The sequence below is a fragment of the Leptidea sinapis genome, chromosome 1 (genome assembly GCF_905404315.1).
Source record: "Leptidea sinapis chromosome 1, ilLepSina1.1, whole genome shotgun sequence".
Classification (NCBI taxonomy): Eukaryota; Metazoa; Arthropoda; class Insecta; order Lepidoptera; family Pieridae; genus Leptidea; species Leptidea sinapis.
This window is the reverse complement of record NC_066265.1, coordinates 5,826,993-5,853,327: the sequence shown is the minus strand read 5'-3', so window position 1 is coordinate 5,853,327 and position 26,335 is coordinate 5,826,993. Positions and strand designations below refer to the sequence as shown.

The window sequence follows — 26,335 nt, the reverse complement described above, 5'->3', positions numbered from 1 at the left end:
AGCCGTTCACAGAGCACTGGGTCCCCGACAATTCGAGCAGCTCTGCGTTGCACGCGGTCAAATGGATCGACCTGATACTGGGGTGCACCAGACCAAAGATGACAGCAATACACCATGTGTGGCCGGAACTGCGCTTTGTAGAGCGCTAGATTATGGGCCAGCTTGAAGTATTGCCGTGCTCTATTTATGACGCCCAGTTTCTTCGAAGCCAATTTGGCTTTGCCCTCCAGATGGCCACGGAATTGGCAATCGCTCGAGATTTCGAGACCCAGTATTCCGATACTAGGCGCGGCTTTAAGAGAAGTGTTCTCGAAGAGCGGTGATACGACAAATGGGGTTTTTTTAGTGGTAAACGCGCAAACTTGAGTCTTCTGGGGGTTAAATTGGACAAGGTTCAATTTACCCCATTCCGCGACCTTCTCGAGAGAGGACTCGATAGAAGACACAAGTTTCTCCCGGTACTGGTCGACGATTTCCCGAGAGAGACCTGCATGGCCCGTGTATACGGCACCACCAGTGCTGTCGTCTGCATAGCAATATATGTTGGAGGTGTCCAACATATCATTAATATGCAGAAGAAACAGCGTGGGAGATAGCACACAGCCTTGGGGCACTCCAGATTTCACGGGCTTCGGGTTCGAGCAATATCCGTCGACAACGACCAGTATGCTGCGCCCAGTGAGGAAGCTGGAGGTCCACTTACACAAGCTCTCGGGAAGCCCAAATGACGGAAGTTTTGAGAGGAGCGCCTTGTACCATACACGATCAAAGCTGTCCACAGCGCCGCGTTGGCGACTCAACCAATTGGGACAGACCATACGCCAATGCAAAATTATGCACAGATCGCCCTGCGTAGTCTGTGGTACGTGGTCCAAGCCATTCGGCATTGGGCCCGTTGAAATCACCCAAGACTACGATTTCAGCGGAGGGGATCTGTGCAAGCACGTCATCAAATGCCGCTTGAATGCAGCCCATGAGGTGACCCGTTTTTGCGTTACCACTATGGGACCTGTAGACACACGCATAGATGCGGACGCGGTCTTCTAAATCTACGCGGAGCCAGAGAGTAGACAGGTCCCTACCCTCAAAATAGCCAAGACGGCGGCGATGAGGCTATAAATTATGCTCAATTTAGTGCCCGAGGTACGTTAAATATGACGTATCGCTAGGTCGAGATATCTGCGTCTCCGTAAGGAAACACAAGGCCGGCTGCGCCGTCTCAAGATGGTGGAGGACGGCGTTTAAATTGGAGTGAATTCCCCTGATGTTACAAAAGTCCACATTAAGCGTGGAGCGGGGTGCCGTGGTATTGCTGCCCTGTTTGTCCTGTGACTGTGCCCTCCCCAGAATACGAGGGGCAGCCCGAGCGAGAAAGCTCGGGGAGGAATTCTCTGGCTTTTGTAGAGCCGGTACCTTCCTGGGGTAATATCTTTTGAAGAACCGCTCTCATATTTTGTTAGGGGTGAGGGGGGGGTGATAGCCTCCGGTCCTCGACACTAACCTATGCGAAACATAGTGGCACTAGGCCACTACTTTACGCCGGTATTCTGTGCGAATGTGGTAAGTAACCCGGACGAGTCTGGCCCGATTGTGCTTACGTCAAAAGACGGCAGCGTGACTCTCCCACTTTCAAAAAAACTTTCGACCCTTGGGCCTGGGTCTACCCTATTATTTTTACGCCCCGGGGAAGTACAGGGCAAAGCATGCAAACTTTCTAATGAGCATAATAACTTAATAATGAATACGACCTTGACGTATTCAAGACAGCACCACTTCAATTTAGACGGCAGTTAAACAAAAACTTTTAATTAATATAATGTAAATGTAGGTTATGCAATATATTAAATGCAACTATACACATTAAAACTTTATTTTTATTTGTGTAAACTTGTAAATAGCTTTCTGTTTAATTATATATTAATATGTACCTAGCTGTGAGTTTTCTGAAGTAATTATACAATAAGACATCTTCATCTTTTTATAAACATACAGCTGTAATTTAATTTGCGTATATATTTCCCTTTTATAGTTACTTACTTAGTTACCCTTACCTTTTTCATTTACCCTCAGTTAGTAGGTCGGGGAGACCGCATTTGAAACAGTACCTAACGATTTCTGGAAAGCGATAGCCGTAAGCATGTTGGTAACATCGCTTTTCAATCACTTCCCTCGGGCTGACGTGTCAATTCGTGACGGTGACGTAGTCGGTTTTTGAGTTCTGCGTGCTCATTAACTAAAGATTTAATGTGTATATGCAATTGATTTCTGTGTATGTACTTCTTGATTGTGGTTTAAGTAAAAATTTGATCGTTTTTTCTTACTAAGGAAATTTGAAACAGACTGCTTCAACTCTCCTCATTTTAAATTTTAGGTATAACACAGACAATAAATAATGGGCACAAAAAAAATTGTTGATTTTATTTGTTTATTTTGTCTTAGAATACCTACTGAGTATTAAAGAAAGACTGACAGTGGTATGGCCAGTCGTGAAGTTGGTAGGTAGACCTATGATCTAGCAGAAGTAACTTTGCGACAGAAAAGTCTCCGTGACGCGGCTTCGAGTTACAACCTGAGCAAAGTTCATTTCGTTTGAATGCAGCACCGTAAAACTAATTTATTTTGTATATTACAGCAGTTGTAAAATACTCTATTGATTGAAAAGAGTGGCCGTTGTGTTTCTTGTATGTTCTTATCACGTGCTTTACTTTTTCCAAACAAATGGTAGATTCAGTAATTCAATAAAAATTTTTATAGTGAGGATTCAAAATTTATTGCTTATTTTATGCCTAATTGAATAAAGATTACTTGACTTTGACTTGCCAAGGTCTCGGAATGGGGTAAAATGAACTTTGTCCAATGAAACCCCCAGACGACTCAAGTTTGTGCTACTTTCCTCACTGTTAATAAGAATAATATTCAAATTCAAATATTTTTATTCAAAATACGATGTGAAATCACTAATTGAAAGTCAAAAAAACCTACCACCCATTCCAAAATGAATGCCTCAGGCTTGAGAAGAATGGGCGCAACAGACTCAGCGGGCTTTTTTTTATCAAAAATATGTTTTACAATTAAAGTAACATTTACAAAGTAACAATGTACAATTAAACTTATTATTTAATAGCCTGAGGGCGGTCGCTCCATTCAAAATCTGTAGTATCATTAAGAAAGTCATTTATGTTATAGTAACCTTTACCACACAAACGTTATTTAACAAATCTTTTGAATAACGTAAAACTTTTGTTTTGAACATTTTCTGGGATCCTGTTGTAAAAGCATATACATCGTCCCACAAAAGACTTGCTATCTACATAGCATCAAAGTATCAACCTCGACAGCATTATCAAGAAGGTTGCGGAATGGGGAACATTGAACCTTGTCCAATTTATCTTGCTCGTTTGTCCTCCTTCTTCCATAAAAAAATGACACCTTATGAGTAGTGACTAGTGTCAAATATTCTGTCATTTGCGATAAAATGTTTGTATCTTACTCTACAAGCAGAGGAGCGCAATGTAATCAGGGTTGTTTAGTTCGTTGAAATTAACGTTCACCACAACTGAGAAATATTATACTTTCTTAAGTCATACTGAAAATTACGGAAAACTACCTCCAGATCGTTTGCTTTGTGTTGCACATTCGTTAATACTTCATAAAAAGATGTTTTAGTTTTGTAGAATTATTATTTTATTGTTGTAAAACTTATAGATACTTACATATTATGATAAAAAATTTACCTAATATAGTTATACTTATACTTCTATATTTACGTTATTTATGGTTTGAGTATCTTTAAGAAAAATATAGTTTACAATTTTGGTGTAGATATTGTAAAATACTGTAGTTGTAATAACCAACTGAATGTCCAAGATGGCCGCCAAGTATTGTTAATATAACATAAATATAAAATAAATAAAAATGTGAGCACTGATCTCGTAATTCGTATCATTTCCGTTTTCGTCGTCGTCTTAAGCTGGTGTCAGTCTTACATTGACCTTCATTACGGTAACACTGTCTTCTTACACATAATAACGATTTTTTTTGTTTTCTTTATTGAGGCGTGCGCACATAACGAGGTCGCGATTTGGATTAAGCGGGCCAGAGCTCAGAGCGAACCTGGTGAAAACAGATCTCGCTAGAATTTTAGCTCCAAATCTTTAAATATAAAGAAAAACGAACCGAACTGTTTTATCCAAGTACACTGGTATAATGGTTAAGTAAATACTAACAAAATGCTCTAAAAATATTGATTCTTAATACCTACCCCTAATAGAACCGCTACACCATAATAACTATATAAATGCCATAATATGTAGGTACTTTTAAAAAAGACGATAACAGGTAGGTACTTTAAAAAAATGACATAAGTAATATGTAGTAATAACATATAGTAGTTAACAAGTAGGTAGTTTAGGTGATATTATGGGGTTTAGGACAGACTTGGCTGGTTGATACTCATATTAAATTTATATATCCAATGAATATATTTCATTGGATATATAAATTTAATTTTAATATGACTTATTTAAGGTCAAAATGTGCCAGCCACTCTAAAGGAAATTACTCCCAGGAAAACAAGCATAAAAACGGAAGCGCGACACACCATTTACAATTGCAGCACATGTATTTTGTACAAATTCTTGGATATCATAGTGGTCTTAATGCATACAATCTTCAGCAAATATTCCATCAAATCTTATTGAGTTTTCTATCAGCAAAAGTTAGACCGAACATATACCCAAAATATTTTATGCCTTACTCATGTTATACCTTAAGTATTTACACTACATATGTATCATACAAAGTAATAAAAAATTTAACTAATTATAAAAATGCCAATCAGTCGATAGATCACCTAGCTGTAAACTTGATCACTCCTTCATCACAATGTTCTATCATACCGCGACCTTTGAAACAGTTCAGCCAAGTTTTAGAGAAACACTTAAAACTTTCCCGCTCCGCATCCGTGTTTGAAACTGGTGTCACATTAATTTCAGGAATACAAGGCCCGAAGTCAACAGCGGGGAGCCATACTTGGAAGTCGGAATCTGGTGAGTATTTGAATATGTTATGGCAGCCCTGCAGGTTTATTTGTGGTACTGTAGGTTGTCGTTGAAGGAGCTTCTTCAATGTTATAAATGTTAGCAAATTGTGTTTCAGAGTAATTGTTTGTAGATTCTTGGCACGACCGAGACATCTGCAACATATTTTTGATTTAGTTTAAGTAATAGTAAAATCAATCACGCCTTTCACCAAAGCAAAGATATCATTTCTAATATACTAAATATTACTATCGCTTCAGAAACAAATGGCGCTCTGAGAAGAAGCGGTGCAAGAAACTCTCCCAGCATTCTCTTATTGCGCTCTTTTTAATAAAAATATACAATATTGTACTGTCATTGCTATTGCTATAAAATAATCATAATCAAGTCCCAGGCTGTCCGATCACTTAGATATTCAGCTGTGGAGTAATAGGATTCACGACAGCGCCATTTTTTAATAAAACATTTAAATTTATTTATACATAACGCCTGAACAGTGGCTAGGACTTTATTACAAAAGTGTATACATTTACCCTTAAAGGTATTATGTATCTTAGGAAGGCTACTAGAATTAGTTCCAAGAAATTAGGTGCCCGATTTAAACATAGGTATAACTTTGCTGTATTTCATGAGGTCAGGTAGCACACCCTCATCAGTTCTATGCATTCGTTAAATATTATTGCTAATTCAGGTGCTATAATGTCAATGTAAAATGGACATCTAGGTACTATACAGTAATAGAACAGTACTTTAACTTCATACAAGAGCGTCAGAATCCACACATACACACGATTTACACGGCCGCTTAGTAATTTTAGGAAGGCAAAACTATTACCTACCACACAAAACTATACCACACCGTACACCGCCAGGATTGGTCGGTGTCCGAGTTAAGTTATCGAAAAGTGACGCCTATTGGAACGAAGTTCCTTACGGCAGGCTTGGAGGGGATAGGGATTTTGCTGCGCGACCGAACTGAAAAAAATGTGATAGTAAAACCGTAAGAAAAAATCCGTGGAAAAGTGCGTGGAAGAAAACCGTTAAATGAGACGTGCGCAGGCGCGACAGTCGCATACACAAGCGAGTAGTGTATAATACCTTTCTCTTTCTCCCTCTTTTTGTCGATTCTACATCAGCCAAAGGAACTTCGTTCCTACCTGGTGTCCCATGACACCACATAATTTTTTACGTATTGAAATAATTAAGCGGAAATTTCAATTCCGAGATATTTTACAAGTTTAGAAGAATGTAACGAAAATGAGGGTTTTAAAAAAATGACCTTATAAAATTGTCTAAGATAAAATCAATACATACCTATAGATCCTCATAAACTGTCCGTCAGCTAATTTACAATTAGACAGGCTAAATCTTCTTATTTTTAACTCCTTTGCTGTATCCATAAAACTGGACAAACAACTAACCACACTTCCCTCGACACCAATATTATCTAAATCCAACTCACACAGCACATTTGGATTTAAAACTGTCGTAAGATTACTCACTATCACTTGTTTAATGTCATTATTGCTAATATCAAAAACCTCCAAAGTATCAAAATTGATTTGAGTAGCATTCATGTCTGAAGCTGCACTATCAGTTACACTGCATCTGTTTAGTTTTAATACTTTAAGTCTTAAATGTTGACTTAATTTTAAGACATGTTTAAATCCATCATTTCCTATTGGATTATCACTGAAATCAATATCTTCAATAGAACTAACTAGTCTATTAGTTCTTTCAAAGCAATTGAGAAACAACTTTACTCCGTCACCTGTTATATTATTATTTCTTACATCGAGTAGAGTTAGGTGTTTCATGGTGCAAATACTTTCTGTTAGATATTTGATTCCATTATTTCCTATGTTGTTGTTAGCTATCATGATGGCTGTAATATGAGTTTGGTGTGTGAGGGCGCGGAATAGTGGCCGGAGCTGAGAAGGAGGTAATGTTTGTGACCCTAAAGCCAATCGACGTGTGGTATGACTACGCCCCACCGCTTGTTGTATTTCTTCTGAAGGAGCTGCAACAAAAGAGAAAACACACAAAATCTTTAGGTTATAATATTTGTCAGATTGTAGCAGTTTTTAATAATAACGACACGAGTAAATCGTTTGAGATGGTAAGTGATCGACCCGCGGGTGCGTCAATGAACTGCTCTGATGGTGCCTTAAGACATTAAATGGTTAGACTAGGTAGACGAGTTATTTCACTAGCTACAGAGCCCTTTAAGCCAAAACACAAAAATGTTTGCATACTTGCAGCCAGCAAACTGCTCAAAGAATTTTTCTTACAGTATCTATTGATTGGAGCATTCTATACTCGCTTTAATTCGAAACTTTTTAGCTCCAGTGGGATTTGTTTTTTATGGAATGCGAAAAACAAACAAGTGTCCATCACCTGATAGTTGGTGATCTTTTAACTATATGGAAAATATAAATCAAATACAAAAAAATAAAGGTGTTCACCTATTTTATATTATAATTAACATATCTTTAGACTTACATATAGAAAGTGCATCACAGCACTCAAGATATCTTTCCTCAGCCGGTGAAGACTTCCAGTTGCTAATACATGTGTTAAGTTCTGGCGAACTCAGAACCAAACTAAGTGGATCATCTTCTGAAAGTATAGCTCCGTCTGACGTCATCAAACTGAATATTGGCCTGATACCTGTCAGTCTGAAATTAATAAAGTCTTAGACTTAGTCAAACTAGAGGAATAAACGAGGTTTAAATGTTTTAGAATAGTTTTAGATATTAATTGATTTTAACACACCACTGATCAGATATGTGGCAAGGACTTTAGAATGAATATCGACCTCACTCAGGTGTCAGATTCCTCAGTGATGTAAGTTGTATTTTTAACTATTGCTAAAATATAAATCTTAACCTTTTTTATTAGTTCCATGGTAAACTTAATAAGAGCCTTTAATGGATTTAGGAAATTATCATTTAACAAAGAAATATAGAGTTATGACGTACTTGTAATATCGCGATTTGACTTCTTCAACCAGCCAGCTGATTGTCAATTTATTAATAGTGTCTAATTTTAACGATATCAACAACACTTTATCTTCAACTTTTACTTTCACCGCTGTTGGTGGCAATATCTGAGTCTGTACAGGTTTACCGTTCTTCGATTGTACAATTTTTATTGGTTGTATTACATTCATCGGCTGCACAATATTAGGACTAACTTGCTGTACGAAATTAAAAGCTTCATTCGAATTAGCGCGACCAAACTTTTCACTTGAATGTTTTCGTGTATAACCAAATGGGGACTGTGATCGTTTTGAAATGTTTTTCTCAGTTAACTCTGTATCGCTACCGCTTCTACTTGATTGGTCGGAATCTATTTTTCTTTGAAAGCCAGCGCGTAATAGAGATGTTTGTCTTTTACATCTTTTCTTCATACTTTCTCTTGTATCTTTCGGTTTAAAATTAAATTCCTTCATAATACTTTTCATTGATTCTGCATCTTTTGGACACAAGTTTTCATCACATTGGAAGTAATCCGAATCTGAACTATTTTCGCTGATGTTAATCGCTTCTCTAATTTTATTTTTAGACTTATTTACGTGCATGGCATTGTCAGTCAGTGGCTCAATTTTATTAAGATTGGCAATACTGTCTTTGAGACTGTCGATAGCTGTTTTTTTAGGTATTGAATTCAACGGATCGCTCAGTTTACGTTTTCTACACTTATTCATATTACCTAGATCATCATCAAGCCAATCGTCGTCTACTTCACTGGGATGTAATAAAGCAGATTTTGATTTCTTTGTATTTTCAACTGTAGGAGAACCATTTGAGCTTCTATTTCTTAAAGCAGAAATTGCACTTCTGTATTCCTTAACATTTCTTATATTATCGTCTTTTGTGTATTCCTCGTCAGAATTTGAATCGTCTGAGGGAAATGCAATTTGACTTATATTTTGAGATACATTCATTTCGGTATCACTATCTTCATCTATTACATTCCTCCTTTTACATGGCGACACTAAGTCTTTTATACTGCTGGACATTTTAGATGTACTTGGAGGAGATTTATAAATATTGTCTTTAACTGGAGTTCTAGATTTCGATATATTTAAATTCTCTGCATTACTGCCCATATTTTGTATTTTATTACAAATATTGTTATACAGAACTTCTTGGGCTTTTGTCAATATTGTACTCGTCCGCCATTTTTGTAGGACACGAAGCGGCGTTTCACCAAAATCAGTCTTTAGCGAAGGTATTGCACCCTTATTAAGCAATAATTGTACTACTTCTAAGTGACCATTACTTGCTGCATCATATAATGGTGTTATCCCTAAAATGTTACTTTGGGTTAAATCGTCACTAGTTAGTAATAGTTTAGTTTATATATTGTTTTACAAGAAAGCTTTTCGGCCATTTTGAAATTCACCATATTGATTTTTATTAGGTATCTGTTGTCATAACGACTATAGGGTGTGTATTAAAAAACACTCTGTCCCAAGTCCAGCTGTCTTACTATAACGATTTATGAGATACAGTCCGCTGACAGACAAATTAAGAGGCAGCAGAATCTTAAGATAAAAAGGAGTCTTGAATCAACAATATATTGAGAAAATAATCTTACCATCACAGTTAGCTCCTCCCCGGTCATTGATATTAGCGCCGTGGTTAATCAATATATCAACAACTTCGATATGTCCGTTTATGCAGGCTTCGTGGATCGGAAGCCAGCCCGCGTTGTCACTGACGTTCACTGGGTGACCCTGAGCTATGAGACGTTCTACTAACAGCTTATTTCCAGATATGCATGCCTGTATGATATAAATATTCAAATTATAGCTAGATAATACTTCTTCTTGAAATTTTTGGCGCGGATCTAATTTAATTTTCTGTATACTAAAGCTACATTATTTGAAAAAAAAAAAACAAAATTCACTATATAACTGCGCTCTGTGCCAAGCGCTCATCTTTAAAAAGCGGAATTGCATTTTTGTTTTTCAATATGAAACCTGTTAAGTTACGCTACACGAGTAATATCAATGGTATAGAGCGTAAGCTTCATGCAACATAGGAAGAAGTTGTCTCTCTTTCTATCGCGTGACTCTTTCCTCTTCTGACGACATTAGGGTTTTCTTTACCTAAAACTGTACCTACCTAGTATAAGGCCATTTTATGGAAAAAGCTCAGTTTTTTCTATAAAATAAATAGGTATGTACAGTTCTATCTATAATATATAAATAGTTATGTAATCGCAATTTTAAATCAATATTCTTTCGTTGTCAAACCTATCAAACCTACTTAGTATATAGGAAATAAATAGGTAGATATCATGAATGGTTATTTCATTATAGTAATAATTACTTTAAATTAGACTATTTCAGTGTCTTAAAGACGCTTAATTTTTTTAATTTGGATCGAAATGAGATTATATTAATATGCTTTGCTTTATTTATGTTTCTCCATTTTTAAAATATCAAATAATAAAGCTCGCGCGTGCGTCACTGCTAGCTCGTGAGTCCCTGCTGGCTGGCTTACTCTGTAGAGGCCGCCACACGCCTACTTACGATTTCGATACCTACACGGGGAGTGAGACAAGCCTTACTAATTATTTAAAATTTATTTTATTTGAAAATATCACTTTTCTTGTAATCTATAATTATTATTACTTATCATAATTTACAGTTATGAAATAAATAATAAATTTTAATTTACTTCTGTGGAGTTCCATTTTTTGCATAAAAATGAATTTCATTCGGTACCTATATAAGAGGGGGCAAAAAGGCCCAGCCTATGGACATATGCATTACGCGAGGTCGAGAGATGCGTTGCCGGCTTTAATTAGGGTAGGGAGTATGATCTAAGCATGTAACTTCCTGAGTCGCATCAGTTCGAGAATACTACAGCCGGCAATTGATTCCATGAAGCTACTATGCGGGGAAAAAGTTTCCTACAAAACATGCAGTTGTAAAATGCCAGATATCAACATGATGCGGGTGAAATTTCGTAATAAAATATTACTTACAACATGCAGTTGCGTCTCTCCTTTCATATTTTTCTTGATGGTATAACCTTTCCCTCTTCTGCGTGTCTCACGTTTTGTCTTCGTCGTGTCTTCCTCATTCGTGTCAGACAGATCTAAATATTATGGATTAAAATTATTTTTTTAACATTCTCTAAAACTGCAACCATTAAACATTACTGTGTTTCGGTCTGAAGGGCACCGTAGCTAGTGAAATTACTGGGCAAATGAGACTTAACATCTTATGTCTCAGGGTGACGAGCGCAATTGTAGTGCAGCTCAGAATTTTTGGGCTTTTCAAGAATTCTGAGCGGCACTGCATTTAATGGCTAAGGCGTGTCACCATCAGCTGAACGTCCTGCTAGTCTCGTCCGGTATTTTCATAAAAAAAAACTTCTTAGTGACCTGATCAAAAATTCGTAAGCCACCGGTTGATGAAAACAATTTGTAAATTTTTAAAGTGATAGCCCTCACTTCTAAGATTAATTTCAAACGATAAAATTTATAACGATGCGGGACTCGAACCCGCGAGAGGCGTTTCGTGCGAGTGCTCTTCCACTGAGAGGTCGCGTGTACGAGTCCCGCATCCTTCATAAATTTTGTTTGTGCAATCCTGGATGAATGTTGAGTTTTTTGAATTTTTTTATGTAAGTAATATAAATTGTGATTTTTGTGTACGATAGGGCAATAGTTTATTTTATTTAACGACATAATGTTAGTACTTTTATACTGATAAATAAAGCAATTCGTGCGAAGTTATTCCCTAACTATTCCAGAATATTAAAACATTCCCAACGTTAATGTTCAAGTTTTCACTTCTGCCGGTACTCCCGGAGTGCAACCCGTTATTTTTTTTGGAGGTTAAACGAATCAAACATATAACATAGAACCTTCACACATCGTTAAAACTGCAAAATTCCGTAGAAAGCTTAGAGTCCATCAAAAACGCGCCGTGTTACTTTAAAAATCCCATTGAAGTATAAAATGAAATTGTAGTTTTGAATTTTTTTTTTTCATTTATTTCATACTATTTTGTGTAAGGTTTAAAAGCTATCAGTTTATAAACTCAAGATGAACCAAAGATATATGAGGTTGGATTTTTTTTATGGAATAGGAGGACAAACGAGCGTACGGGTCACCTGTTGTTAAGTGATCACCGCCGCCCACAATCTCTTGCAACACCAGAGGAATCACAGGAGCGTTGCCGGCCTTTAAGGAAGGTTTACGCGCTTTTTTTGAAGGTACCCATGTCGTAACGTCCCGGAAACACCGCACAAAGGAAGTTCATTCCACAGCTTTGTAGTACGCGGAAGAAAGCTCCTTGAAAACCGCACTGTGGAGGACCGCCACACATCCAAATGGTGGGGATGATATCCTAGCTTGTGGCGTGGCGAGTCGTGCGAAGGTGGAATTCGGCGGCAGGAATCAGGTTTAACAGCTCTTCGGAACACTCCCCGTGATAAATGCGGTAGAAGACACACAATGAAGCGACATCTCTACGCACTGGGTACCCGACAATTCAAACTGCTCTACGTTGCACGCGGTCAAATGGATCGAGCTGATACTGGGGTGCGCCAGACCAAAGATGACAGCCAATACTCCATGTGTGGCCGGACCTGCGCTTTGTAGAGCGCTAGAATGTGGGCCGGCTTGAAGTATTGCCGTGCTCTATTAATGACGCCTAGTTTCTTCGAAGCCAATTTGGCTTTGCCCTCCAGATGGCCACGAAATCGGGAATCGCTCGAGATTTCGAGACCCAGTATTCCGATACTAGGCGAGGCTTTAAGGGAAGTGTTGTCGATGAGCGGTGATACGACAAATGGGGTTTTTTTTTGTGGTAAACGCGTAATTCAATTTACCCCATTCCGCGACCTTCTCAAGAGAGGACTCGATAGAAGACAGTTTCTCCCGGCGCTGGTCGACGATTTCCCGAGAGAGACCTGCACGGCCCGTGTATACGGCACCACCAGTGCTGTCGTCTGCATAGCAATGTATGTTGGAGGTGTCCAACATATCATTGATATGCAGAAGAAACAGCGTGGGAGATAGCACACAGCCTTGGGGCACTCCAGCATTCACGGGCTTCGGGTTCGAGCAATATCCATCGACAACGACCTGTATGCTGCGCCCAGTGAGGAAGCTGGAGGTCCACTTGCACAAGCTCTTGGAAAGCCCAAATGACGGAAGTTTTGAGAGGAGCGCTTTGTACCATACACGATCAAAGGCCTTCGCTATATCCAGGCTAACTGCCAGGCCTTCCACCTTGCTTTCAATAGCCGCCGCCCATCTATGTGTTAGGTATACCAGAAGATCACCTGCCGACCGACAATGGCGAAAGCCGTATTGTCGGTCGTTGATCAACTGGTGACCCTATAGGTATACCAAGAGCTGGCGGCTTATTATGCTCTCCATGATTTTGGAGAGCAAGGAGATAATAGCAATAGCCCTTTAGTTTGCCGGATCCGAACTGTTTCCTTTTTTTTGGATCGCATGGACAAGGGCTGACTTCCATGAGTCAGGGACTACGCCTACGAATAGGAGTGACGGAACCGGCGTCAACTCAGGGGCACACGTTCTAAGCACGATTGGAGAAATGCTATCCGGCCCGCTCGACTTCCTTACGTCCAACGAAAACAGAGCTCGCCTAACAGTTTTCTGTCTGAACTGCAATTCAGGGATAAAGCTCTGACACCGCGGGATGGTCGGCGGTGTTTTTCCGTTGCCGTCAAGAGTCGAGTTGGAGGCGAAAAGAGCGCACAGGAGATCGGCTTTCTTTTTTGTCATTCCTCATGTGCAACGGCGGCATGGCTGGTAAAGAGTATTTGGTCACATTTTTTGTGCAAATTTTAATTAAATTTATTTTAAGAATATAATAGGGTATGGTTGTCGACTTTGTGTTATTTAACAAAGCTGATTTAAAAATCCCGCACAGTTTTAATTTTTGAATTCCAAGATGGCCGCCGCGCAAAATTATGCTTTATACAATATGGATATCGTATCCGAGGTTCTCAAGGGTACAGAGAACGAATTTGGGATCATTTTTGAAATCCGAGATTGCCAGCGCCATATTATTTTTTGGGGCTATACGTATGCGTGGTGGTTATAAAAATTACCCTAAGGCAGGCTCTAGAGGCATAATGTCTCGTTTACTAGATCATAAGCACTGCTATTCGTTTTTTGTATATTATAAACATACTGCTTGTAGGTTAAAAATAGACAAAAATTGTCGAATGTGAAACGTGAGAATGTATTTTTAGCATTATAAGTGTTTATAGAAGCTACATGATATGTTTTTGTTTGTGTCATACGGTAACTATATCAAAATCTCTATGCTATCCTTATTAGTTTTACTTTTGATTCCACTGTATGGATAACCTTCTGCACTGATATTTTTTTTACTTTTTCTTTCACATCTATAGAATAGCCCTCATGCCTTAAATATTATGTACAAAAAAAGCAGTGAGGCATGCCAATGTTGCCGATATGACATGCTCGTGTTTATAGGAAGACAATCATCATTTGAAGGCAATTGTAAACGGTGTCCAATAAGTATATAAAAGATCTAGAAAATTTTAGTTGAAAAAGTACAAATTCCACTTTCGTAAAATCGTATTTCTTTTTTACATCGAAATCGACTCATCATGGGTGGGTGGGACTCAAGATGTCAACTTTTCTTGCCGTAGTCAAATCGAAATACGAATAAGTGTAACCATATTAACATTTGCTCTACATAATTTATCATTACAGACAACAGTAGTCTGTGTTAAAATACAGGGATGCAAAAACTGTGTATAATGATAATAATTGACATATTTACTATTTGTTAATATGAGGTGTTTTCTATTATAAAGACATTTACCAGTGAGATCTTCGAGGCATATCTCATCGCCAATATTAGTAGTATCTTCATCACCGGGCCCAGAACTCTGTTCATCCTCAGACATGTCCACATTATCACAACATAATGCTCTGAGTTCACTCTTTGTGTCTTCCATAGAATCGAGCTCTCCATACATTTCTTGGTATTTCAACAGATTTTTTAAAATTCTGGATTCAAATTTTCTGTTACCGCAATCTCTTGCCTTAAACACATAAACATTTTTTTTTTTAATAATTCTTGTAAGGAATTTGAAAGGCCACTGAAATCTGCTACGCTAGACTTTAGCTAGGTATCAATCAATAATATTATGTTTGTTCATTTAATAAATATGTAAAATACTAACTAATATACTAATGTTATACATTTCACCATTTGCCACCACTTACACAAAGGTTGAGGTTAATAAGAAGTGCAAGAACTCATTTTTCAAATCAATATCAACAGATATATCATTTTACACCATAACCCATTTTTTTGCAAACATTAAATGATATTTGAGAATCTCTTCTATAAAATGTTCATGAGAATAGGTGTGGTGTGATGGATTAACGGGATATGGGCGGTTATCCCTTTATTTTTAAGCAAACTAAGGGCCGATTTTTCAATCCTCAGTTAAACAACTAGATATAAAAAATTCGACGGATAGCACAATTTCGAATTTTTCAACAGGCAGATAGAAGTTATCGAACGAATTAAGACTATATCGGGTGATTATATTTATCGGCCCCTGTAGGAACCGGTTAAGAGCTATCGTTGGGATAATTTGGACGTGTTTTTAAGTTTTTTAGGCTATATTTGTAGATAAGTCATTCCCTAGTTATAAGTGTATTATCTATGCTCATGTCAAAAGATCTAATAACTATCATCTTTTGACGATTACACACGTAATTTATGTTATATCTATCTAATATAGTAGAAATTATAATATAATGGATATTTTTGAGACAATTGGGTTTTTGAAAAAAAAAAAAAAATTGATTTTTTTATGTATTTTAAAACTTTATTATTAATAATATTGATATTTAATGCAAAAAACTTCAAAAAAAATTTTTTCAATTAATTATAAACAATTAAAAATTGATGAAATTTAAATAAAAATCACGTGACTATAAACGCGCCATGATTGGTCACCATAGTTGTGACGTCATAATGTTATAGCTATTTAATAACAGTACAGCGTTTACGGCTATTACACGTGTCTAGACAATAATATTAAAAAATTATTGCTAAAATAAGAGTTGTTAGTTGGTTTCGATTAGCTATGTGTGATAAAGGATTTATTAAGGCAAAGTCTGATAATATTCCTGATGTTGATATATTTATGATCACCGATTTTTTTAAAAATGACGTTCGGTTTAATTCTGCTGAAGTTCGAGGTGCCAAGGCATCAAGGTAAGTTTGTTAAAAAATAATATAATAAATGAAAATATTTAATTATTTATTCTCCATTACATTAAATATAATTATTTATTTCATAAATTGCAGAGCATCGCGTGAGAGTTACGGCGACAAAGCTATAGGTTATGTTCAACTAAGTCGTAAAAATAATATTTGTATTGTGAAAGGACGGGTATGTCCAGAACACCGAGTTCGGAGTAAAGCTTATTCAGTTACTTTAACTATTAATGAAAAGTCAAAAAAAATTCAGGATGTTCAATGCCATGACTGTGCAGCTTCAGCAGGTAATTTATACTCCTATTAAATTTAAGTTTTTTGATGTTGTAAGCAATAATAATCTTTTATATGGTGTTTTATTTATTTATTTCGACGTTTGTCATCTTGGGGAACATTTAAAAACATTTTATCAGGAGTTGCCTTTATAGTATTCTTACATAATGGTACAAAACAAGAACGATAACTTTTGAGGTTCGACATTTTTAATATAAATTTAAATATTTAATAATGACAACAGAATTAAATAGATCAAAACACTGTATTTATTATTTTTCTATCAACTGCAATGAGTGAAAACTAACATTATGACGTCACACGCGCTCGGGTTTGTTCGGGAGTTGTCGGCGTGTCTTCGGTACTGGATTCAAAAATTTTTTTTTATTTTGAAATAACTTTTGAATTATTGCGAAAAAAAAAATAGTTTTGTTATAAAACTAATATATAATCTTTCCATTTATCACAAAAAAAAATTTTTTTCAAAAACCCAATTGACGACTTCGCGATTGAAGAAGAAATCCATTTCCTCGACAACAATGAAAACAATTTTAAACTGAAATAAACTGAACAAACAAACGAGTGAATTAGAGGTTTGTTGTTATTAATTGTTGTGATAAATGTCTAATGTCATAGAAGTATCCTTTGACCTTTCTCTGTCTTATGCGTTAAATAATATATACGTCCATCTCGCTTGCACGTATGAAGTGTGAAGTTGCTTCGACAATACCACAGACAACTATTCTTTGGATAAAAAGCGATTGAAAAATTCAAAACTTTTAATCGTTAGATAAATATTCGTTAGAAAAATTTAAAAAAGCAAGTTAATTTTATTCTCTCGATAGTTATCTGGTGATTTATCTGAGGATTGAAAAATCGGCCCTTAGTATTTTTAAATATTTATAATTACATTATATACCTATTGTAATGATATTACAGATACAATTATGTAAAATATACAACTGCACCCGGTAAGATGCTCGGCAACCAAATTCCAAGACTTATCTAGTTGGCATAACAGTATGTAGATCCCGAAACCACAGAAATTCATCACCATCAATTTTATTTATGATTATTATTCTTTTTGGTTCTATTTATACATTTTTTAAACAATTTACTATATTTCATATATTAGATTTGTTCTGTTTTGTATTATGTATTTAACCTTTAAAACATAGCCATTTCTTGGTATACAGCCTTTCTTCGAGCCTTTTGATATCCAGTTTATATATGGTTTAAATTTAATTCTTATGTTAAGTATCGGAAAACACAAATTATAGAATGAAGAAAACATTTTACGTAATTGATCAAAAGCCGAATTCATATCTGATTCCGAACAATATATGAATTTTTCAATATTATCTGCACTGTAACATCTTTTAAATATTATTTTAGGAGTGAAAATTATTTTATTTGAGTCTACTCTAAAACTCAATAATTGAGGTGTGTACACACTTTCCCCATGGTTGGTTTGTGTATATGGAGTTGTAGATTATTATTTTTTGCTAAATCTAAAAGTCTACTGCTTGCATTACTAGACGCAAGAGTGTTGATGTTTATATCAACTGCAATAATAATCCACCTTTATGGATATTAAAAATTGTATTTATAAATTAATGACTCAAATGTAGAGAACAATTCAATTTCTACAATCAGCTTAGAATGTTTTTTGTATACACATACAATTATTATATTATTGTGAGCTTACTGGAACTTCGTTATAAGACAGTCAAAAATCTTAATTTTTTTTAAGGAGAAACCATTGTGTAACAGGATGGAAGACCCTTTTACAATTTCGGGAGAAATTCCGAAGATTGATTCCCCATACAAATTTTTACTCCCTTTTCACTCACAGTTTTACCATTTACAAGGGATCATTTATGGTATAAATCTATCCTATTTTTATTGACGGTGACACTATTAATTTATAATATTAAGTGCGTAAATAAATACTAAAGTTTTGACTTACAGCATTTCTTGCGTCCAGACAAGCCTTCTCAATTTGGTTGTATGGTTTCTTAGCAAGATATGACACATGTGCAATATGATACAATGTATGGTATGCTTCCTTAGGAACATCTTTAATGAGTTCATACTCTTTGTAGTAGTATTGTAGGGCTTCGTTGTATGATCCCATGTCTTTGTATGTTTGATATAAACTAAAAAAATAAATATGATAATTAAAGGGTCATTAAAATTTATAGCCATAACCTAGGACGAATTAAATACCTTAATTAATTATTAAAATGACATATAATTTGGTGGGACACACCAATGACATGACAGGATAAATAAATAATTATTTTTGGCTTCAATGACTAGATTGCATCCAAGACTGTTAATAAATATTTAAACTAAATCATCTTGGTTGACGAGACCCATCTAATAAGCATATGTTATGTCTTCCTTAAGCCAATAGCTGGTAGGTTTGATCCCTACTCGTAGCATTGTACAATATTTTTTAGCATTGTGCAATATTTTTTAGCATTGTGCAATATTTTTTAGCAATGTGCAATATTTTTTCACATCTATCTGTATCTGAGAATATAGCTATTAAAAATAAATAATAAGAAAAATTAAGGGTGGTTAAATTTTGTAGTCGTGATCTAGGACGAATTATATACCTTATTTTTTTTTTTAATTTAAATTTTAGCTTTAATGATTTGCTTGCATCCGAGACTGTTAATAAATAAAAAAAATCTTTCATCTTGATTGGCAAGTCTCATTGGTTTGAGGTTTAATCCCTACCTGAATTCGATATAAAAGACAGATATTTTTCATAAACTCGCATACCTCACATATATTGGTATCAATTTCTTTCCGCAATCTCCAGCCAATTCCGCATGATCCAACATTTTCAAGTAATATTCTATTGCACCTGAGTAATTATTCAAATGACAAGCACCGTCACCAAGCTTTTCATACAACTTTTTAAATGTGTTATGATCAGAGGGGTCAGTGGACACTAAAAGATCTTCCGTATAGCACATTGCCGCAACTGTAAATACAATAAAGATTATTTTATATGAACAAATAAAGTATCATTCATACATTTAGGTCAAAGAATTATACATAATATTGTGAATGACAAAGTTACAGATACATTTTACAATCAACAATTCCTTAAAGATGAGTAAATGGCTTTTTTGCCATTTGTTGATTTTTGTTTAAACTCATTGCAAATATTTTAAAGTTTACAAAAAATCAAAATAAAACAAAACATTTTAGTTATTGATAATAAGTATACTGTTGAAACTTAGTAAGTAAGTAAGATGTATCCTGTGAAGCGCATTAAGATTTTCACACAAAAAATAGAAAAAAAAAAACAATAATTTTTGGGGGTCAAGTACTTAGTTCGAACTGAAACTCGAAATTTTTTTTTCATTAAACCCATACGTGTATCTATGGATAGGTCTTCAAAAGATATTGAGGTTTCTATTTTTTTTTTTCTAAACCAAATAATTTGCGCGAGAGACACTACCAAAGTGATAAAACGTGTACCCCCCCCTCCCCGTAACTTCTACCTTAAACTTCCACCAAAAATTGATTTGAACGAGATCTAGTAAGTTATTATTAGTAAATAACTTTTATATTATGTTACTTGCTGCTACGAAACCCTTCATTGGCCGCTTTTTTTATGGTTACTTACAGCCAAGTAGTTCTATAATCAGTATGTGTATTTAATGTCGCCATTATAGCGCACAACTCTTGACTAGCGTACATCCATGTCACACTATGGTGCCATTGTTAATTGTGTCTACCTTTCAAAACTTAATATTATATTATGCAATTATTGTACCCACCAACTTTGAGATTAGTCTCAATTTTGTCTCTTTCCTCATCAGCTGGTGTATTTAATTTCCATGCCTTATGCAGCACTTGTTTAGCACTTTGGTAGTCTGACATTTTACACAATATCTCAGCTTTGGAGGATAATGTTCCACACATTAGCAAAGCCTAAAATAAAATTTAACCGCAACAATATAAAATTATGATTCCTAGTGTTGCAAGAGAATGTGGGCGACGGTGATCACTTATCCAATTGAATATTAATTAATATACAATTGAATAGGACATTCAACTCTCTCTCCTCTTCCATTAAAAAAAAATAGAATTCACGCAATTGTAAGCAGTATGTTGTGAAATAAATATATTGAATAAAACCCAACCCAAAAGCTTAAATTAATTTAAGCTAAATTGAGTTAACTCAATTTTGTTAACCCAATGACAGACATTAAACTTCGAGCAGATTTAAATAAAGGTGTCAACTGGTCAAACTAGTCACTATCATAATCATGCATCACAATTCACATTAAAATGAATCTTGCAAAATGCACTTTAATGGGAAGACCACATAGACACTATGACAAAAAAGGCACTATTATGTTCCTCGTTCGGAATATGCAAGGCCTATGTTAGAACACATTCCAACACCCTACTTTATAAATGACACAGACACATCATAACACCTGTCTGAGAGGACACTGATTAACATTTTTATCCAGATTCTCGAACAACACCCATACACAGTTCCTAACAAATAGTTTTCACAGCTTGGAACAAACTTAAACAATTTGTTATTTTGAAAATGATTACCCTCACTTATGGGATTAATTATACAAATTAAATTAGTAACCAAAATTTATGAATGATGCAAACTCAAACCCGTGACCTCTCAGGTTCCATCATTGTTTAGGTTTGAAAGAATGACATCTCAAGCCAATTTCTTAATATGCAATTATTGGGGTTGAGCAGGTTATCAACTGTAAAGGAAATCCGGTAGATGGAGCCACAACCTCAGAGTCAAACAAGACATACCAAGATTTACAAACCATACATTACTCAGTTGGCTCAGTGCCTGGAGTTCTCAAGAGTTCAACAAAGAAACTATTGGAACTACAAAGAATCATCAATGCATGATTTTCATACAGTAATAATAACAACTCAATTATAATTCTCCTTATAATCCTCCACAGTAGGGTAAGGCACTTTCTTCCATTTTAAGCCGAACTTTGGTATGAACTTAATTGCATAGTGTTTCCAGAATCACTCAAGCTCTGTTCAAACTGAGGCGATTAACGCGCGGGACGCGTTTCAGAGCGATCCGCTCGCTCTGACAGTACGACATAAGTTGTATGAAACACTGCTTGCTTCGTATATGCAATCTGTATACTGCATGCCGTAGGTAGTAAATTAACTTTAACACTAGTGCTATATTTATTTAGGTTCATAACGACGTAGACACTGCCTAATTTTCTATATGATATGCACACATCTGATACAACAAACTTAAATTTCGGCAATATACTTGTGATAACTCTGGTGTTGTAAGATAGTTTGATAATCACTTATCATCATGTTATCCATACTTAGTCCTCCTCTTCCTCACTTAATTCAACTGATGTCTGTCAATAACAACTGGATTTTATTCCAGAAAAAGTTCCAAACTACAATCATGTCGAAATTCAGTTAAGAACACAAAACTGGTCATGTGATTCATATTAACGGACTGACAAAATATGGCAGCCCTACGGTCACTCTTTAAATTACATCATGACCTAGTAGCCCAACCCGCATGTATGGAATACACTAATATTTAAAACTTTAAACACAAATTCCTTAAAATGTGATGATTGTGTCTTGATGAACTGTGAATCAATAACACTAGGAATTGTATATTGACATAATATATACCTTGTTTCCCAATCTACTAGCAACCTCAAGGGCCTTGTTAAGACAACTTAAAGCCTTTGCATGGTCTTTCGTTTTGTTATCGTACAGCAATGCTTGAGTAGTATAGCAGTTGTGTAATAACTCAAACAGATCCTGGTTAGAGCATATTGTGATGGCTTTGTTAATACAATCTATTGCTTTGTCTAAATGACCAAGGTGCTCTTGTACTACACCAATATTAAGTAACAGTCTAGCTCTCATGTCCATTAATTCTGTTTTATTTATTTTTCCACTTAATCTGAAAAGAAAGAAAAATTACAAGTTTAATATAGGCATCAATTATAAAAGTACTATCCAGATATTTTAAGAAATTATTTTATACTGATTTCTCGATCAAAGTATATAACTATACAATCCTAACATATCGTAAATTCTTAATAACAAATCTCAAAGGGCAGAGCATTTTTATTAGTAAAGAGATTAGTTTATAGAATGAAGAATAACAAAAATTACAATATTTTGAAACTATAATTAATGTAAGCATGGACTACTTGGTAAGGATACCAAATCATCCTCATTTCTACTTTACAGGGGTTATCTTCAAAAAGAGTATGTAAATATTAAATTTTGTCATCTTAGATATCTTGATCTGTCTAATTTTATTAAATTGTTTAGAAAAATCTAGATTCAATTCAATAATAAAATAATGAATTTCAAGAAAGCCGTTTGAAAAACAAGTTTCATACTTGAATCTATGTGTAAACAAATACAATTCCAAAAAAAAATCAAACAGATTTAATGTACTATTTTGAACCTGTACTCTTTATTAAATGATATACATTATGGATTGCATGCATTGCAAATAAATAAAAATATAAGTAATACTAATGCACAATGGTATTGCAAAATTAATTATTTAATTAAAAACTTTAAATTGAAATAGTGAAATTTTCAAACATATAATTATTTAAATAAATGTTGTAATGATTAAACAGTCTGTACAGACAAAGTACATTGACCTCTGGAATAATGTGCGCTGTCCGCAAATCATCGGCTTCACCTTTGATAGTTTAATAATTTGCAACGAAATAAAAATTCACTATGTTCATTTTTACTAACACTTCTTTTTCGGTATAACTGAACTGAACTTTAAATTTTTGCATCTTGTTTTATGCACCTGTATCAAAGAATATACAGGGTGATTTTTTGAGACGGGTTGTAAAGGCCAAGTCGGAAACTACAAGTAATAGAGAAAAGTCATGAAGCCTACAAACTCGCGATAAACTGAAGTAGTGAACACTCAAAAAAATGAAAAAAATAAGTGTTTAATAGGTAATACTTCACAATTATAGTTTATTGATACTTATTTAGCAACAAGCCAAGGTAACGATTCAAAAATTTTTGTGTTATTCAAATGTTTTAACAAATTATTAATTGGATGTACTTTAAAAAGGTATTTCTTGGATGATCCTGAAGAAAAAATCTTGAGAAGCATGGATGTGCTACTCATTGTTTATTTCTATGTTTATATGTGTATATGTTTTCAATTATTATCTGTTAATTACATAAACAAAAAACCCTTTAAACACTTAGTGCATAGTGTTTTATGGATTTTAGGATATTTTTAAAAGCACTAAGTATTTAAAGTTAGATAGCTTTTTGAGTAACGGGTATTATTTCAAACCCCTAAAAGTGTGTAACACTTTAAAAGAAGCTACATATCTATAGATTGTGCCAATCTATCTAGCGAAACAACTTGAACGGCCAAGCACATTCATATTCCCTAAAAATTAAGTCTACATTTTGACCTAAGTCATGCACTGATTTCGTTCATGTTTTCTGTATCCTCAGCAAATGCTATAACAAGTATGTAGCTACATTTTATTCATATATCCAAAATCCATACTGTATGACGATTGAATCGGTACTGATATAGCTTTAGATATTTATATCTTTTTATAAGTAATTAAAGATTAATATGTCTTAACTTACTTTCCGCAGAGAATGAGGCCCTTCATGAATGCTTTTTCTGCTGCTGTCAATGATGTTTTTGACTCTTCATCTTCTGAGCTCTGACCTTGAAGAAGGTAAATCCTCCCAAGTGTAGCCATTGCTCTTTGTTCTTCTACTAAGTTGCTCAATTCTTTTGCTACAGCTAAACAAAATAAGTAACATTGAAATATGTAATAGTTACACAAAGGGGTCACACAGTCCGATGAGTGGTCGAGAAACAAACAAGGAGCTTTCTTCCACGTACTACAAAGCTGTGGAATGATCTTCCTTGTGTGGTGTTTCCGGGACGATACGACATGGGAACCTTCCAAAAAAGCGCGTACACCTTCCTTAAAGGCCAGCAACGCTCCTGTGATTCCTCTGGTGTTGCAAGAGAGTTTGGGCGGCGGTGATCACTTAACAACAGGTGACCCGTACTCTCGTTTGTCCTCCTATTCCATAAAAAGAAAGAACAAACAGTTGAATAAGTTATCTGTGACAAATTATTCTAAATTAATATTCAGTTATATTATTCAAAGTAAAAGTTAACTGCTATAGTATTAAAACAGAGCACTCTGTATGGATGGTGCTGCACTCTTCATGGTGTACAGTTTGCAAATCAGCAAAATATCAGTTCATCTAACATCCCACTTCTGCATGATTTTGATATTTCAGAAATGAAGAGAGGTGAGAATGTGCAGATGGGACATGAAATCAGATCCAGGATATATTCAAATGGGCTAGTTTGAAAGATTGATGAGAGTGAAAGAGTCTGGAAAGTATGGCTGTGGCTATAGTTTTGTAATTTCTACCTGCAATTCGGGATACAAGTGTTTATTCTATTAATTATTTTTATTATTTAATTTTTACCTAAATGCCGCTCTTCATACTTTAGAGCTTTATCGAACTCCGCCAAAAACATGTACATTTCCCCAATCATTCTATTACAGGTGCCCCATTCCAAACGTAGTCCCAACTCTTTATAAACAGCCGCCTCATTTTTGTATTCTTCAAGAGCTTCGGAATATCGAGTATGTTCATAATAAAATGCAGCTAATTCATTACACGCTTCTGCATATAATCTTCTATTGCTACCATTCATAGACTTTTTCTTTTTTCTTAATAATCCTAAAAACAAAACACGAAATTAAAGTATATTATGTGTAAGAGTCGGATAATGCAGAAGATTATAACTGGTACATACTCTCTTCTTCCATTTTTCTTTATTTGTTTTTATTCATTGCATAAATATACAAACTACAAAACAATTCATAACTATGTAATTTACACAGGTGTTCAAGATTATTCACAAATTTAAATCAATCAATTTGACAGCTGACAGTTTTATTTAATTAAAGCATTGGTAAGAAGACCATCAGCTCAAACAGAGGTCAGTGGCTCAAACTAAAATACAATAAAAGAAAATTATGTCATTTTTCAATATACTCGATTACAAGAAAAAGCCCCGTTATATTTATTGATGATTTATTAGTTAGAAAGTCCTTGGAGTTTTATAATGTACGTAACGTTTCCATACCAACTTGGTTGACGGAATCAGAATAAGTCCTAATGCGTAAATTTAATGGCATCAATCAATATCAACCAATCGTTGAGGAACTGACAGCACTGCACTTAAATCCGGATAACTCCTAGGTTCGCCTTGCTGATGGATGTCAATCAACGGTCTAGAATTGCCGCTTAGCTCGATTAGTGCAGGACAGTCATGTTATTCAAGAAACACCTGATGAATCGACGCAATCAAGGAATGATAACTATCATGATACTATCGACACAGAAGAGGTTGACCGCGAGACTGAACCCCTCAATAGCCAGGACCACAAGTCAAACCTAGCTTGTGATCAGCTGACTCAGCTTAGAAAATTATCAAGAGAATGACGACTTCCGAGTCGGTTATATGACTACCTTATTGACTAATTATTATGTTGACAAGAATTCTCCAGCCCTGAAGATTGATATATTAGTCGGAAACTCCTTTGAGTTTTATAATATTTTAAACAAAATTGTCAATTAGTGTCTTAGCAAAAATCTTGATCATGTATTTAGTTGATTAAAATCATTATTC

At 35.1% G+C, this 26,335-nt stretch overlaps 1 protein-coding gene across 1 annotated transcript; it reads right to left on the bottom strand.

Annotated features, from left to right (window-relative positions):
• Nucleotides 1-3,682: 3,682 nt before the first annotated feature.
• Nucleotides 3,683-25,555, bottom strand: LOC126968370 (tonsoku-like protein). The gene is made up of 14 exons (XM_050813358.1): nt 25,457-25,555; nt 25,123-25,380; nt 24,253-24,415; nt 22,282-22,558; nt 20,391-20,544; nt 19,381-19,585; nt 18,557-18,746; nt 14,899-15,121; nt 11,043-11,155; nt 9,645-9,831; nt 8,021-9,353; nt 7,542-7,717; nt 6,354-7,059; nt 3,683-5,194 (listed from the first exon to the last, which is right to left on the bottom strand). Exons 1-14 carry the CDS (start codon nt 25,467-25,469, stop codon nt 4,849-4,851), a joined length of 4,344 nt encoding a protein of 1,447 aa, XP_050669315.1. The 5' UTR covers nt 25,470-25,555; the 3' UTR covers nt 3,683-4,848.
• Nucleotides 25,556-26,335: the final 780 nt, after the last annotated feature.